Source organism: Onychostruthus taczanowskii, unplaced genomic scaffold (genome assembly GCF_017590055.1).
Source record: "Onychostruthus taczanowskii isolate IOZ18803 unplaced genomic scaffold, ASM1759005v1 scaffold122, whole genome shotgun sequence".
Classification (NCBI taxonomy): Eukaryota; Metazoa; Chordata; class Aves; order Passeriformes; family Passeridae; genus Onychostruthus; species Onychostruthus taczanowskii.
Genome location: NW_024498374.1, coordinates 1448994 through 1464473, shown reverse-complemented (window position 1 = coordinate 1464473; position 15480 = coordinate 1448994). Strand labels below are relative to the sequence as shown.

The following is a 15480-nucleotide window of genomic DNA, read 5'->3' as shown; positions in this document are numbered from 1 at the left end:
TTCTATCTGAAAGGTGTAGGCTCTGGCATAAATGTGCACAAACATTGAAAATCCTAAATGTTGTCTTGCCAGGAAGTATGGCAAGTCAAACTGAATGAGGCAGAGAGATCTTTAACCTTAGCGTAAATTAGGTATAACTTGTCTTTTGTTTATTTTCCTAAGAACTTTGTAGATGTTTGTCTTTTTTGAGTATTAAAAATAAATTGGTTTAATGGTATTTTATTTAAATCCAGCATTGTGTCTTAGTAGGCAGAGCAAAGCCCTTCCCTATGTGGTATGAATGGACTGTGGTAACAGAGGGCAGCTGAAGTGCTGATGTTTGCCAGCACATCCTCTGCCCTTAGCCCCATGTGTGGTTCACCCAAGAGCTCCAAGAGCAAGTCCCTGTTTCAGTTGCATGGGCCAGCAAGTCAGCTGACTCTTTCAGGATAGGTGAGTGCAGGCTTTTTCCCAATGACAATTTTAAAAAAAAAAAACTGACAGGAAAGTTTTTAGCATGGAGATGCATAGGTATAGATTCATGAAGTATTACAGTATTCTTAACAAGTGACTTGGCAGTCTTCATAATTTTCTGGACATCAGTCAGCTTCAAACCTATGACAGAGATGGCCCTAACCGCACCATCCTGGACTTCCTGTCAAATCAATTTACCTCTCATGAGTCTGTTACTGGCCCCCACTGGGATTCTCATCTGTGGATTGAAAACCTCAGTCCTTCTCAGCAGGAAACTCCTGGTAAATATGTAATGCTTTCACATCCACAGATGTGTCTGCTGCAAAAGGAGGCAATGGTAGGTCTTGTTTTAGAAATGCAATGAATGCAACATCTTAATGATTTTCCAATCTGTTTCTTCGCACCAAGTAAAATAAACTGAGCAATTGCACCACTTGGGCATTCTCACGTTGTCATTCAGCTGGGAGGATAAATTTTTACTGGAAACTGTCACAGTCAGCAAAGCAGGAAACCCATTAAAACAAAAGCAAGTTCTCAAAGAAAAATGCTTTACTGTAGAAGGTGCAGGTGCAAACAAGTAGCAAGTACAGTGTTCTCAGTTTACCTCTCATCAGAGTACAGTTGGGGAAATTTGGGACAAATCAGCAGGCCTCTCTGGAAGGATTTTATGTAATTTACAGGTGATGGATAAAGATGAGACTGACCTGCATTGCCTGGATTCCATTGAGGAAAAAACTAAAGCCAAATGGAAGATGAAATTTCCAGGGCTAAGACTCTTTGTCTAGGATCAGATTTCTCTTCTTCTGTGAGATATTACCAAGAAAGATACTGCCTCCCATTTTATTCCTGTTTTAAAAGTTGTAGTTAAAAAATGAGAGCAAATACAGAAGATACTTAGAGACCTTACATATCTTTAAACTTTTATTCTGTGGTAGATGAAGTTCAGGATATCTAATTACTCAGAAAAGAGCTTGAGAGGTGTTTTACTAATAGTTTATAAACACTGGCAGTAAGTTAGGCATCTAGTTGAAAATTCTTAGCTCTGTGATAAAGTTACATAGGGATTTTATAATAAAGGAGGTAAGTCAGTGTAGCCCTGATTTGTTTCATAAACTTGATAATAAGCTTAAGCCACACTTAACTAGACAATGTAATATTTTACTTATCAGAACAATTTTTTTTTTATTCTGTTTATTAATTTTAACCAAATTCTTATTCTGGTAGTCCTTTTCATCTTGGTTGTACATCTAGTAAAATGGGGACTTCAGGAGATAGAGGTTTGGGATTTATTTATTTTATTTTTTTGTATAGGCAGAGTGGCATTTACTTTGGTGTAGTGGTCCACTAATGTGACTTACAATAGAAATTCTTGTGTATGTATTTAGGTCACAGCTACTGACAAGGGATTTGGATTTATAAACTGCTAGGAGAAGAAGGTACTATTTTTCTTCATAATCAGTTTGATAATAATCAGTTACAGCACTGCATTTCTGGAAAGCATGCCTTTGTAACTTAAAAAATTTGTGCTCTTAGAATGGATTTAGTTTCTTTTTGGAAGCTGGATAAGCTTTCAGATGAGACATGGCTGATTTATTTCACTACTTTGAAGATACCCCATTTTTGTATATTTTCACAATGGTAATGCTTACCCGTAAGTCTAAGACTACTTTTGTTCTGAATGACTAAAATACTGAACTTCTGAAGACTTAGCAGAGCAAATTGATTATGACAAGAAGATATAGAGGGATTAAATTTTAGGGAAAGAAAAGCTAAAAAAGTGTTATGGAATTTTTTCTCTTATACCTTTCTCCCCATAAGCAGCCTAGAAAAATGACAAAGTAGCAAAATGATACTGAATGAAAGAAGAAACTTTGTGAGGAAATAGTCTCAAACACTGGTGTAAGAGTAAAGATTATGGTTATGTTTTAAAAGCTGGAAGTGTATTAAATGGGTAGCAAACTATACCTGAGATTTCACCAGAAATATGACTTTTGGTAGGAATGTTCTGTTTCTATATTTTTGACACTAAGAAAGTGTCAAAAAATAACGATGAGAAGTAATGGATTTTATGATAAAGGTAAACAAAAAATACTAGTCAAAACAAAATTGAAATTATGTCTTTTTAGTAGTCTGAGGACTCTTAAATTGCTTCCACAGGCCACTGGCAGCCTGGGGTTTTTTTCTCAGTAATCTAAAACTGCCTGAGACAGCATAGCTGGGAATACATTTTGTATGAAAAATCTTGCATTTCTGAGATGTGTTGAAGCCTCATTTGACAGCAAGTTTTTTTGGTTTTGCTGTCTTCCAGAGGCTATTTAATAAATTGCATTTCCATGCCTTTTCGGTTAGAACCTCTATCTTACTCAGTATCACTTGGATAAAGTGTCATCTGAGCAGCCATAATCAATATAAGTATGAAATCCTATTTTCACATACCATTTATGTTTGACATACTTCTCTTCAATATAGTCTTGTCTTTCTGTGTAAGACAGTTATGGTTTATTAAAAAAAATAAATCTACTAACATTGCTATTCTGAGTTTCTGTAAGTACTGAGGTGAGCTTGCTGCCTCTAGTTCTCTCTTCAGAGATGATTGCCTGCCCCACAACCACCCCTTCCTGTGCCCCAGTGCTCACTTCCCCCAGTTTAGGCCAGTCTTTGCCCACCCATAGTTACTTTTTCCACAAATTTGGTGTTTCAGTGTAACTCTGTATGCAGTGTTGGCTTCATTTAATATTATTAGTTCAGTTACCTTAGTACCTTGCAGAATGTCCACCCCTGAAGTCTGCCCGGTATTCCACCTTTCCATGGAGCTTGTCTGGTTTTTGTGTAACTCTGCCCTGATGATCTGTACAGCCATTCTGCAGCTTCTTGCATTGTCTGTCACATCCAGCTTTCTTATGTCCAGTAGTTTTTCACACCCTGTTTATTCATCTTAGTCTCAGGCCAAGGCCTGATCATCTGCAGCTAGGATCCAGCTGGCTGACAGGTCAGTTCTCCTGACATTGCTCCACTGCGCACTGGAGCAGCTGCCTGAGCATTGAAGGACTGGAGGAGCATCTGTCCCCACACTGTTACAAAAATTGAGTCAGGCTGGTCCTGCCGCCTTTGCCACCTCTTCCCAGTGTCGTCTTGACATTTTTTTCTTTTCTTACCTGTTTGTAATTTCACCTCTTTGTCCCCTGCCGGCAAGTGCTGTAAGGACTAGGTGCCAGCTGCTGAGGGTATGGGGCAAGCAGCAGGGGTCAGGGCAGGAGTGTAGGTGCCCCAAGCCTGTGGTGTCAGTGCAGTCAGGGTCTCAGCTTCAGGCACTTGGGCACTAACAGCATATGCACTGTCAGGGAGGACAGGCAGCGTGCATCCTATGTGCATCTGCGGGTGAGACTGGAGCGAGTCATGCTGGGGTGACTCTTGGCACATCTGGACTGGGCTGCTGGTCACAGCCTGTGTGCCCGTGCTACTGCTGACGGGACAGGCAGACTGTCTAATACTCACGTGCTTTGACCCCACGTGTGTGTCTCTTTGGCATGTGCAGTTCACTTGCAAACCTCAAATTGGAGTAGCGGTGTGTGGGAGTGGGACTTTCTACAAGGCCATGTAGTGATAGGACATAGGGTAATAGCTTTAAACTGAGATAGATTGGGGTTAGATATTAAGAAGAAATTCCTTTTTGTCAGGGTGGTGAGGTGCTGGCACATGTTACCCAAAGCTGTGGATACCCCATCCCTGGGAATGTTCAAGGCCTGGTTGAATGGGGCCCTGAGCAACCTTGTCTAGTGGAAGGTATCCCTGCCCATGGTGGGCGTTGGAACTAGAGGATCTTTATGGCCTCTTCTAACCATTTTGTGTTCTGTGTTTCTGTGATCTGGGAAGGGATATCAGGTGGCCAGAGGGCCCTTGCTGGTGCCTGTAAGGTGAGTGTGTGCATGTACCTTCTGGTGACTCGCTGCCAGCCAGCAAATGGGAGGCCCATGGGGGTGCGCAAGAGCTATGGCCCAGGCCAAGGGGTATTAGATGGACAGAAGCATAAGCTGTGCTGCTACTGAGGGACCCACAAGTCCTCATGGATTTGTGCATTTTGAGGTGGTGGAAGGTGGCATGCTCTCGATAGTGAACTTCAGTCCTGATGAGAAAAGAAAGGAGAGGTCTTGGCTGGCTTTACTGAAGTTCGTGTGAGTCCTGAGAGTGCTACATCCTGTAAAGCTGAGCTTCTCTACTGGTTGAACATGTCAATAAGAAAGCAACTGCTACATATATGGACCTGGGCCAGACACCTATGGATCTCTGGACACATTGGGCTGGGCTGCAGCGTCAGGGCAGGAGGAATCCCTGGATGGGCCTCAAAGATGCTGGAGGGGGCTCCATTTATAACATCCCTTAGCATAATTGGAAAGAACGTTCCATAATAGATATTCAGTACTAAGATTTTCCTTGTGTGTCACGTGCATCTCAAAGTTGATAAAACTGTATAAAATAGCACTATTTCTTTTTCTATTTTATTATCTGTTGCTGACCATTAATAGAGACAGAATAAACATGTATTTACTACAGTAACTTGACTAATGTGACTACATTTACAAAACCAAGGTTCTGTGGAAGAATGTGTAAGTCAAAAATGCTTAGTTTGCCTTAAGTCTAGGAGAAGTGAAGGAGATCATTTATAAAGTTGGGGATTTAAGCCTGAACGGAAGGTTCTTGGCCTCATTTTGTATCCTAGGCATTTCAGTGTGGCTTTAATGACTTCACATTCCAAAGTGTAATTCATTCTTCAGTATTATTCATGATTCTGCAATGTCCTGGGAATTCTGCAATATTGTCATATCAAAATTAAACTTCTGACATTCTCATGGAGGGATTGCTGAAGTTTGTCTGCCTCTGCCCTGAACTCTGTTGCAGCATTTAAATCTTAAGGAGACAGGAAATAGGCAGTTTTATTTGGGATGAAGATCACAGGAATTATCTTTTTTTGTGGTTTTGTTCTTTTTTCATAAACCAACAGCTTGATTTAATAAAAAATATTGGGTTAGAGAGCTTCATTCGTAACTCCTAACCTATGTGACAGTAAGTATGTCACTTAACCAACGTGTCCTACTTTCACCATCTGTGAAACGCTTTGGGAAGTCATGGAAAACTGAATCATAGGTCTTTTCCATCTCTATTAGGTCATCCAATTGTTCATCTGCCAGTAGAAGATTGTTTCCTACATCCACCAGTGTTTTTCCAGTGTGGATCCTGTCCCCTAAGTGATTGGGCTTCCACTAGTGCCTTTGGGAGACGATTTTGCAGAGTTCTAGATCTTACTGTCAGGAAGTTCTTCTGACATTCACAAAAAGAGATTTTTTTTTTCGTTGTTGTTGTTAATTTAACTGAGTTCTGTTACTTTTTTTCCCGTTAGTAGATAATTGTTTACACTTTTAAGTCATATGAAACTCTTAATAAATAAATGGATAAATTGCAAGTGTCTGTAAAGTATCTTATATATACAAAGAAGAAACACATAAGGTTTTGAGATGTAAGGTATGACCTTTTATAAGAAGGTAAGCTACTTGGTTCTTCCTGAAATTATGTCTAAGGAAATTTACAGACTGCTTCAAGAATTCTTAAACAGGGAAAGAAAGAAATTAACAAATACAATATAGTTGTTGAACATGAAAGCTATCAGAAGAACTAAGTTACTTTGTAGAGAATTTTAACTTTTCAAAATGTGGTGACGTTATTTGGATCTGGCATAAGAATAGTTAGACTGCTTTTGAAATGGCTATCTGGGAAACTAACTGGTATGCAACATGACTTTTTGTTGCACTGTTCTAGGAGGAAAATAATGTTCAATTAATTAATTTGGTGAGGTTAATAGAGCATTTTATAATACAACCTACAGAAAGCATGTATCTTAAAATAGCAAGAAATCTGTCGTGGGAGCATGCTTTGTAAAATATTCAGCTTTTAACAAAATCCGGTGTCCGGAATTTTCATTCCTCTATTTCAGCTGCCAGTGCAAATGCTTAAGTGCACAAATGCAAGCTGCATGTTCAGTCAATCTCTTTAGAAAAAAAAACCATAGTATTTTTTTCATCTCAGCTTCATTTTCATTGTCTTTAACTTACATATTCATGTATGTTGATAAGACATAACTTCATCAGAACATAAGTTGGGATGTCAAGGCGTTCCGAAGTTTATTTGTAGTACAACAATATGGACAATTGAAATATTTCTGTGAATGAAACCACCCATTCTACATAGTTTGCTGCTGAAAAACCCTTATTGCCTTCAGCACTAGTATATGCAGTCAGATTAAGTATAAGGTAGTGTTTTGAAAAGGTCAGTCAGTATAAATGTAGTGTTTACATACACACTAAAAAAATTGCCATATAATGAGCTGATTTTCTTCCTTTAAGAGATGAGGGAGGTGCCACGATTAGACTGTTTATAAGGAAGGTAAGACTTCATATAGTTTGATCATAAGAAGAATAAATTTATCTTTCATCTACAGGAAATAAAACCAGATGAAGTTACCAGACTTGCTCTTAGGACAGAAGTTAATTTTGAAAGTGTCTGCAAAAAGGTAAGACTTGCTGGTTTTTGTTTTCCTTCCTCTGCTTCTCTGAGTATGAAAAGGTGCATGCGTGGGTGCAAGAACATGGATTTGGCACAATGTATCTTCATTGTACATCTTCCTTTTCTGAGGAGGTTTATCCACTGGGATGTATCTACAGGAAAATGAATAGCTATCTGGTATGAATTGTCATTAGTCAGGTGGGTTAGTCCATAGTAATTAGAACAGAATACCAGGAAGCATAGTAGTGATTTCTTAGTCTTTATAAATAGATTTGGGTTTTTTTATATAGTATATATACATTATATAGTATAAATTCAATTAGCATATATTCATTTTCAATTAGTATAAATAATCTAAGTAAGCTTTCAGCAACAGTTGGAAAAAGGCTCTCAATACTTTTAAATGCAGAGAGAAGTTTCCATGTGTAAACAAAACAGGACAAACATTAGCTTGAAATGAAGGTGGAATTCTTACACTCCTGTGCCTCATTCATTTCAGTGTAATGTTTCTCTTGAAGTCTGCTGATGGTCCAGTATCAAATATTAACAGCCTAACTAGTGGTGTCGTAAGGGATAAAATGAAGACATGGAAGTGTGAAGACACTCAGTGAAATAAGCAGCTGAGGCTGAGAGCAGTCCTATTTCAAAGAGCATGTTACATTTTTGATGCGAGAAGGCAATTCTGAGTTTAAAAATGTCAGTGCATTAGGTTTTATGGTTTTTTCACTTTATCCTTAATTACTGTGGTTTGTCCACTGAGGAAGGCTGAAACTTGAAATGTTTTGTTGTGCACAGGCTAAGTTTTAATGTAGAATTGGGTCATTTACTCCTTTAATGGCATCATTAGTTTGTAATGTAACTCTGCTGTTGCATATTACAGTTGTGTGATGTAGTTCAGTTATTAGCATAGTGTGCAGCAAGTTTTTCAATGTTTTATGTCAGCAAAATCAAGTTAATAGGAAAATATCATAGGAATTTTGTATTTCTGGAGAAGGGTTTGGGTAGAAGCATCCTAACTGCTTTTCCTTCTCTTAATGATAGAAGAGAGTAAGGAAAAGGTCACAGATACACTGACATGAAGCTAAAGAACATTCTTCTTTTAAATTTATTTAACGAGGATTTTCCAGTGTGAAGATGAGGCAGTCAGAAACTGGTTACTGTGATATTGGAAATGGGGCAGACATGAAGATTTTGAATGTGTGAGGACACGTGGAGAGGGATTTCGTCCTTGAAGAGGGATGCTAAATTCAGTGACATTTTGTCACTTAACCACAGGAGATTCTTCTGCCAAGACTTCAAATTCATCAGGCTTATCCTGATTTCATAAAGTGAAGGAGCACAAAAATGAAATTATTGATGCTATTTTTTAAAGGAGTCTGTAGGTTCACAGCTGAAATTTTATTTTCTAAGGTTGCAATTTTATTGAAAACAATGCTGAAGGAATTTAATTAATCTTACTTTCACCCCATTATTTTTTATATATTCATAGTCATGACTGATATGAAAATATGCTTCTCATATTTACTTAGAGTCTTAAAATAGGCTTTAATTCTTGAAAATGTATAATGCATGGAGTTGTTTCAGGGTTTTGATCTGTTATTGATTCTGTTACTTTCTGCTGGTGGCCCCGTTTTTCTGGGGAATGGAAGTCTGTTAATCTCACAGTTTTTAGTGGATGGAACTTACATTTCAAATCAAGCTGATGGATAGAATGCTGATGCTTTCTTAAATCCGTAGAAGGCTTTTAACCTCACTGCAGTAGAAGAATATGTACAATATATATCATAACTTTACTGGTTGCTTTTGGTTGACTATAACATCCCCAACTAAAGAAGGCATCCCTTCTATGCTTGAACAGAAGTTATTTCTCCAGTATTTTATTTCTGATTCTCCCACTTAGTCATTAAACATACAATTTTAAAAAAATTTGATTTTCTATCCTTAGCAATATTCTGTAGTCTCATGAAATACCGACTACACTGTTTACCTTTTCATTAACTTGAGTTTCAAAATATTTGAAGGAAAACATCCTGTGGCTGTTTTCATTTTCAGGATAGGTTTGTTTTCATTGACAAAAGGCAGTCTGCTTTTAATTCACTGTGGAATGCTGAATATTAGTTTTGCATAGTGGTCATGCAGTCAGGATACTTTTTTAATTGCTTCTACTCACTGAGCTTTTATATTCCATTGCTGTTTCCCAACCTTTTTCAGAATAAGTTAAGAATACTTTTCTGTTTAAAAAGAGTTTGGATATATTTCCATCAAGTACAATGAAATTGTGCTAAGTGTTTAGCAGGTAGCAGTTTACTGGGAGTTCCTGTGATTTAGATTTCAATATGGCTGTATTGATAATAAGCAGATAGATTTATCAAGTTGCAAGGGGTGTTGGCAAGAGTCACCAGCCCCATGGCACAAGACTTTTTATAAAAGTGTTACAAGAAGCAGCTGGTGAACAATTCTTTGTTTATGTCTGCTGAAGTATTTTTAATCTATTTGAATATTGCTGCAGCTAGCACTATTGTTACCAACAGGGGATAAATCATATTGTAAAAATTGTAATAAATGTGATCATGCAGCTTTGACTAGACTTTATATTGTTGGTTCTATTTACTGCTGTTGAAGAACAGAACCTGTATTTTGTAGGTTTTCTACAAGTCCTTGTGCACTTTTTGTACCAAATTGTGCATTGTCTGTCACAAATATATTTGTGGCAGACATTAGTAAAATTAGAAAAACATGTTATAGACCTCATATTTTAAACTCACATTTGCAGCTGTGATGGCATTTTGAACTGTTGCACACAACATATATTCCTGCAGTGTATGTGTGAGAAGCTTGATTCATCAGTGTTATGCTCCAGGACACTGATGTTACAAATGGGAAGCTAATCTTAATAATGCTGTTCATTACAAGCAGAAAACTGAGCTGAGCGCTGGGAAAGTCTTAACTGTTCTCTTCAGCTTGTTGCTAACAGAGATTTTACTGAACAATAATTCAGATAGGTGAAGATAGGCAGGATAACTAAGTTAATATGAATTAATGTTTTTCCAGTGTTACAAAAGTATGCTTATAGTCTGGGCTGTTTCCTCAGGAAAGGAGGACGTTGGTCCACCTGCAAACACCTTCGTCATAACCACAGTTGGTTTTGTTGCTTTTGCTAACAGATGTTCACTAACTTACTGTAGCATCTCATTTAGCTTTTCTTCCAGTAATTCTTTGGTGTATAGCACATAAGGAAGAAATCCCTGTGTTTTAAACACTTGAGAATGACAGAATTCCAGCATGACGGAACTGTGCTTACAAGCAGTGATATGTCATCTTGCCTTTTGTCAAAATACTTCTTATTTTTTTTTTTCTAAAGAATAAACTCTATGTTCAAAATTCAGCAACTGTCTGATATGGGGAGCAGGGCTGAAACAGAAATTAACTTCTTGTATTTTACTTTGAGTGGAGAATAGAGTACCAATATACATTATGATCAGAGGATTGAGCATGTGCTTTTGACTTGCAGAACAAGCATTCACAGATGATAAATACCACCTATATTTTTTGCTTCCAGATGCAATCTTCATGTAACCTTAGGAGCATAATACTCCCTTCTTTTACACTGATGTTAAATCTGTGGTTCTTGAGAAGAATGCCACCTTTTGCTGTTAAGTCTTGTATTTCTACCCATTGCTCAAATCCTGTTGTGTTTGAATCACACAGATGCTTGTCTGCAAAGAGGATTCTACACAGAAAATAGAGTGTATTATGATCCTCAGAGCTTTTTGGGGCCACATTCCTCTGAATCTCAAGATTACTGAAAAGCTTGCCACAGTTTCTAAATATTAAAAAATAAAATTGTAAGCCAGAAATAGAAGTCATTAGCAGCTTTTTGTAGAACTTTCTTTTTCTTTCCCCTAATTTAAGGTCTGGCAAGCTTGTTTTGCATTGCTTCATGTACAGGAACCAACTTTGCCTTGTTTGGAATTTAAAAGGAATTCAAAGGCTTTAGAAATAGGATCTCAGGCAGCTCATGAAAAGCCATAGGGACACATGCCAGGATTTAACTGAGCAACTTGGTACACAGTATGAGTTTGGTCATTTAAAATATAAGCTGCCTAATGAGGACAACTCAGCTTAACCTGATTTTGGAGGGTTGACATTAGTGCTGTGTGTCTTCTGGTGCAGATATTTTTAATAGATGCCTAAAGATATATTACACTTAGAAGTTCTGGGGTGATTGAATTTAGTATCTCTGGCACTTTACCTATACGGCTTAAAGGAACTTGGGATGGGGAAACCAACCAAAATACTAACAGTAATATGAAAGGGTTTTCTGTGACTTATCAAACAGGACTTTGACTTATTCACGTGTGAGAAGAACATTTCTGTTTCACCTCCAAAACTTCCCCTTGAATTCACTCAGTCTCTGGTGTAGGGCTAAGGAAGTCCTTGAGCAAAAAGGACATAAGAAAAAAGAGGTTAGAAAGGTGTTTCTGCCCAGGACAGACAGGAAGAAGAATGACAAAGTTATAGGGCTAAATATGTATTAACTTTATTTCTTTCAAAAGTGTGTTTCAATCACATTATCAAAATAGCATTTGTCAGATTTGTGTCTTTTTTAAATTATGCAGGTAATGGCCTCAGATTAGTCTATAAATTCACAGCCTCTCTGTCATAAAAAAGAGCAAGGGTGGAGTAGTCACAATACTAGTTTTATTCTTCTTTTTAGATTTATATTGAAAATGTTTTTCACACCAACAGTATGTGAAAGGCAGTTTATGAAAGGCTGCTAGCTTTAAGGCTTTAATTAAGAGTGAGTAATTAATTGAAGCACCAGGGGTCCCAGAATAACTCACTAGATGTATACAAGACATCATTCGTGCTGAAAGAATACATGAGACTAAATATACTTATTTACTAAGGAAATTTCAAACTTAATACTCCTTGTGCTTTTGAACTTTGTGGCAGGATAAGAAAGATATTATTTCAGAATCAAGTAGAATTTTTGATTAAACACATCTATATCTATAGAGCAACTGACATATCTGTATTTCCTAATTTTGAAAAATAGAAAGGTTTCTCTCTCATCTGATAATCCTAAATGTATGTTTATGAGCTTTGCTTTCATTTATTTTTAAAATGTACTTCCTAGCTGAAAATATCTAAGCAAACCCCTCTGTATGTATTGTAGATTTAATCTGAGAAAATGTACTAAATCATAAAAAGGGCCCCTAAAAAGGGTCTTCTGCGTTTTAATTGGAGACTTGCTGTTAGCTTCAAAGGCTTTGGATCAGGCACAGAATAGTTGCTGTCTTTTGTTTAGTGTTTGGGGGATTTTTCTACAACCTCCTCTCTTCTCCTCCCCCCAGCCCTCCTGAAGAATTCTATTCATGACACAAGCATACTAATTAGTCTAGATGTTATTATTGATGTAAAACTTCTGTTTCTGTTGTTAGTGCCTTTAGTAGTAGATTCTTATGTAAATGAATTTTTAACATTGCTTATGGAAATATTTTGTTTGCAGTACATAAACCATAGGGACAAGACTATTGTATGAATCAATTTACTTTGTAATACTGATGTGATATTCCATAAGCATTGTATAATATGCTTATCATTAATATGTTGCAATTTTGTGGTTTGATTTTGGCTATGTAGGGGCAGATGGCTGGTGGTTCTGGGGACCCCATGAAAAACTTGATTCTCAATTTTATCTAAATTTTGGTTATTACACAATGATGGTTTAATGGCCTACCTGGATTTCTTGGATAATCTCCACCTCCCTCCCTGCTCCCTTCCCTATAAGTATTAAGTATTGGAAACATTGTTATCTTACTTCCTTTTGCTCCAGAAGGACTGTATTGCTTTACTATGTACATGGTTGTTTCTATTCTCCAGCAAAGTGTTTATGCTGAAGTAGCCAAATAATAATAGTAAATTTATTTTCCTGCATGTTAAAATGTTACCTTCCCATCTTATTTCAGCATGAAACAATAGATACTAATTTGCATATTAGATGCTAGATAGACTTTTCTCTCTGTAGTAGATGCATCTGTCAACTTGTTATATTTTTTGGAAATATGTTGCATTCATTTAATATTACAATTTCCTGCGTCACAGACTAAGATAATTGTCTTTGTGCTGGGCATCAGTCTTACAGAGTTTAATTCTTTTTTTCCTGAGTATTTTTACTCAGTTTGAATGGAAGTTACACTAAATGTATGAAGCCACAGTTTCCTGAGAATTTTCTGTGTCAAACACCAGATGTTAGTGTTAAACAGGAATGTCTCTGGTCTTCCGAAGACCACTGATGAAGTGAAGAATTTTGCATTCATTGATGAATATCACATTCAGGTGTAAATACTTTCTCTGTGTGACTGATTGTTCTTTGTTTTCTTTTCCTGAAAGTTCCTCATCTTCCAAATTTGATCACTTGAACTCCAAGCTGTTTAGCATGGCCTTTATATATACCAGGCTGTATTTTAGAGCCTAGAATCCATTACTGTGGCTGCAACTGTAATTTTATATCAGTGTAAATGAAGTCTGCAAATTTTTGACAAATCTCTCTCCAGTCTTCTTTCCACCTACTTTGCTTTGCAATTGTCCATATGTTTGCTAGCCTAGCCAGTATAAATCCCTTCCCAGGCTTACAGTGGGGGAGTACTGAGTTGTACTGGGTTCTGTCCATGTCATTCCCACCTTACCCATCTTCTCCAGTTGCCCCTTCACATTCAAACTATGCTGCCATACACGCTCCACTATAGTGCCACCATTTGAGAGCAAGGAGGTAGGCTAGACCAAAGCTAGCATCATCTTCAACATCAGAGTAGCAATTGCAATGAACTCAGTTTAACCACAGCTTTGATTTTGTTCATTCTGGAAGGAGTCTTCTTTTAAGTTCAGTATCGAAATAAGCTGCTAGTAACTTTGGCAATGTTTCACAGAGATATTGTTTATCTCTGACACAAAAGGGCTGTCTCCTTTCAGATTTTAAATTGCTAGTCCAAGAATCTTTCTACCACTCATTTGCATTCCTGTGAGACTGTATTTCTTAATTTTGTTGCCTGGCTGAACAGTTCAAGTTTGCTAAAGCAGAGTCTTGTCCCTAGACTCAGAAGTGGTGTGATTGCCTTTGATTTTAATGTGCTCATTTCACTTACTTGATGTGCCAGACCAGAATGTGGGCAAACATATCATAGTTAGTAAAGCTTAGAGAAGGTTCGTTCACATTTTTGTGAGTGAGACTTGGCTTGGATCCCCAGGTAATTCAAACAGAATGAATATGCTTGTGAGAGTGTAATGGATGAAAAGCAGGGTGGGTAGAACAGTGCTGTTAAAGTCAGATACAGCTGTGGCAGTGGTGCTGTGATGCATGATGCTGCATGGCTGTACTTCTTCAGTCACAGAAAGCTTTATTTTGCAGCACTCAAAAAAGACAAGCAACTCACAACTTTCATTCCTATTTTAAATTAATGATGTGTCATTGGTATCTATCTGCATTTGAGCTGTCACAGGAATAATAGAGGAGAATATAAGCTTGAAGAAAATACACGAAAAGTGACATAAAAAGAGGTTCTCGGGGTATTGTGGTTGATTTGGCAGCCTTTTGGTTTGTTTTTTGTTGTTTTGTTGGGTTTTGGGGTTGTTTGTTTTTTTTTTAATATAGGCCAAGTTACTGATAGCCACAATCTCCTTCTCCAGAATATTGCCCAGACTCATGTACAATGCTTATGAGGCAGAATATCAGTGCCTAGATAAGTGTAGGGTATAAAAACGAGACACTTAGATACTTGTAGTGTGTTTGGGGCCAGGAAAAGCTGAAGGATGACCTGCAGCATTATCCTTATTGCACTGGGCTGTCAGCACTGAGAATTTTAAAGGACGTAAAGGAATATTTAAAAGCTCAGGGAAGATTATATGCATGGAGGAACATCAAACTAACAGTAATATGACACACAGGGAGCATGTGGCTACTTTTGAGGATGTCTCTTACAGGCCAAGGACAGAACAGCTTGATCCAACAGTAATGAGGGTAAATCAGACTGGCTACAGTGACAATTGATTGACACCTCCAATACTAAGGTATACAGGGAAATAGTGTAAATTATGAATGCTTCAATATTTACCCTTGCACTGAAAACAGTCATGGCAGGGAACTAGAATTCCGTTATCATCATCACAGATAATATTGATGCCCTTCTTCCACCAGATCTTCAAGATGCAAATTGCAATTTAATGCAATTTACTATCTTTACAGGGATAATGGGATGTGATGTACACACATGAGAGTGGTACTTTTCTGTGAAGCACTGTAGCTTAACAGCTCAAAGGTATTACAAGAAAAAAAAGCACTCAGAGGTATTTTGAATTGAAGTTCCAACTGTAACAAAAGTTTGATACCAGTTATGTACTACAGGCCCCAGTGAGAATGGTAATGGTGAACAGAAAATGTTCAATGAGACTAGAGAAGCTACAAATTTAGGA

General features: G+C 37.4%; 1 protein-coding gene across 1 annotated transcript in view; it reads left to right on the top strand.

Moving 5' to 3' along the window:
* SRFBP1 (serum response factor binding protein 1) overlaps positions 1 to 15480 on the top strand; it is a 66942-nt gene that overhangs the window by 36262 nt on the left and 15200 nt on the right. The window contains exon 4 of the mRNA XM_041395997.1: positions 6944 to 7015. Coding sequence (XP_041251931.1) covers positions 6944 to 7015 — 72 coding nt within the window. The remainder of the gene's footprint in view (positions 1 to 6943; positions 7016 to 15480) is intronic.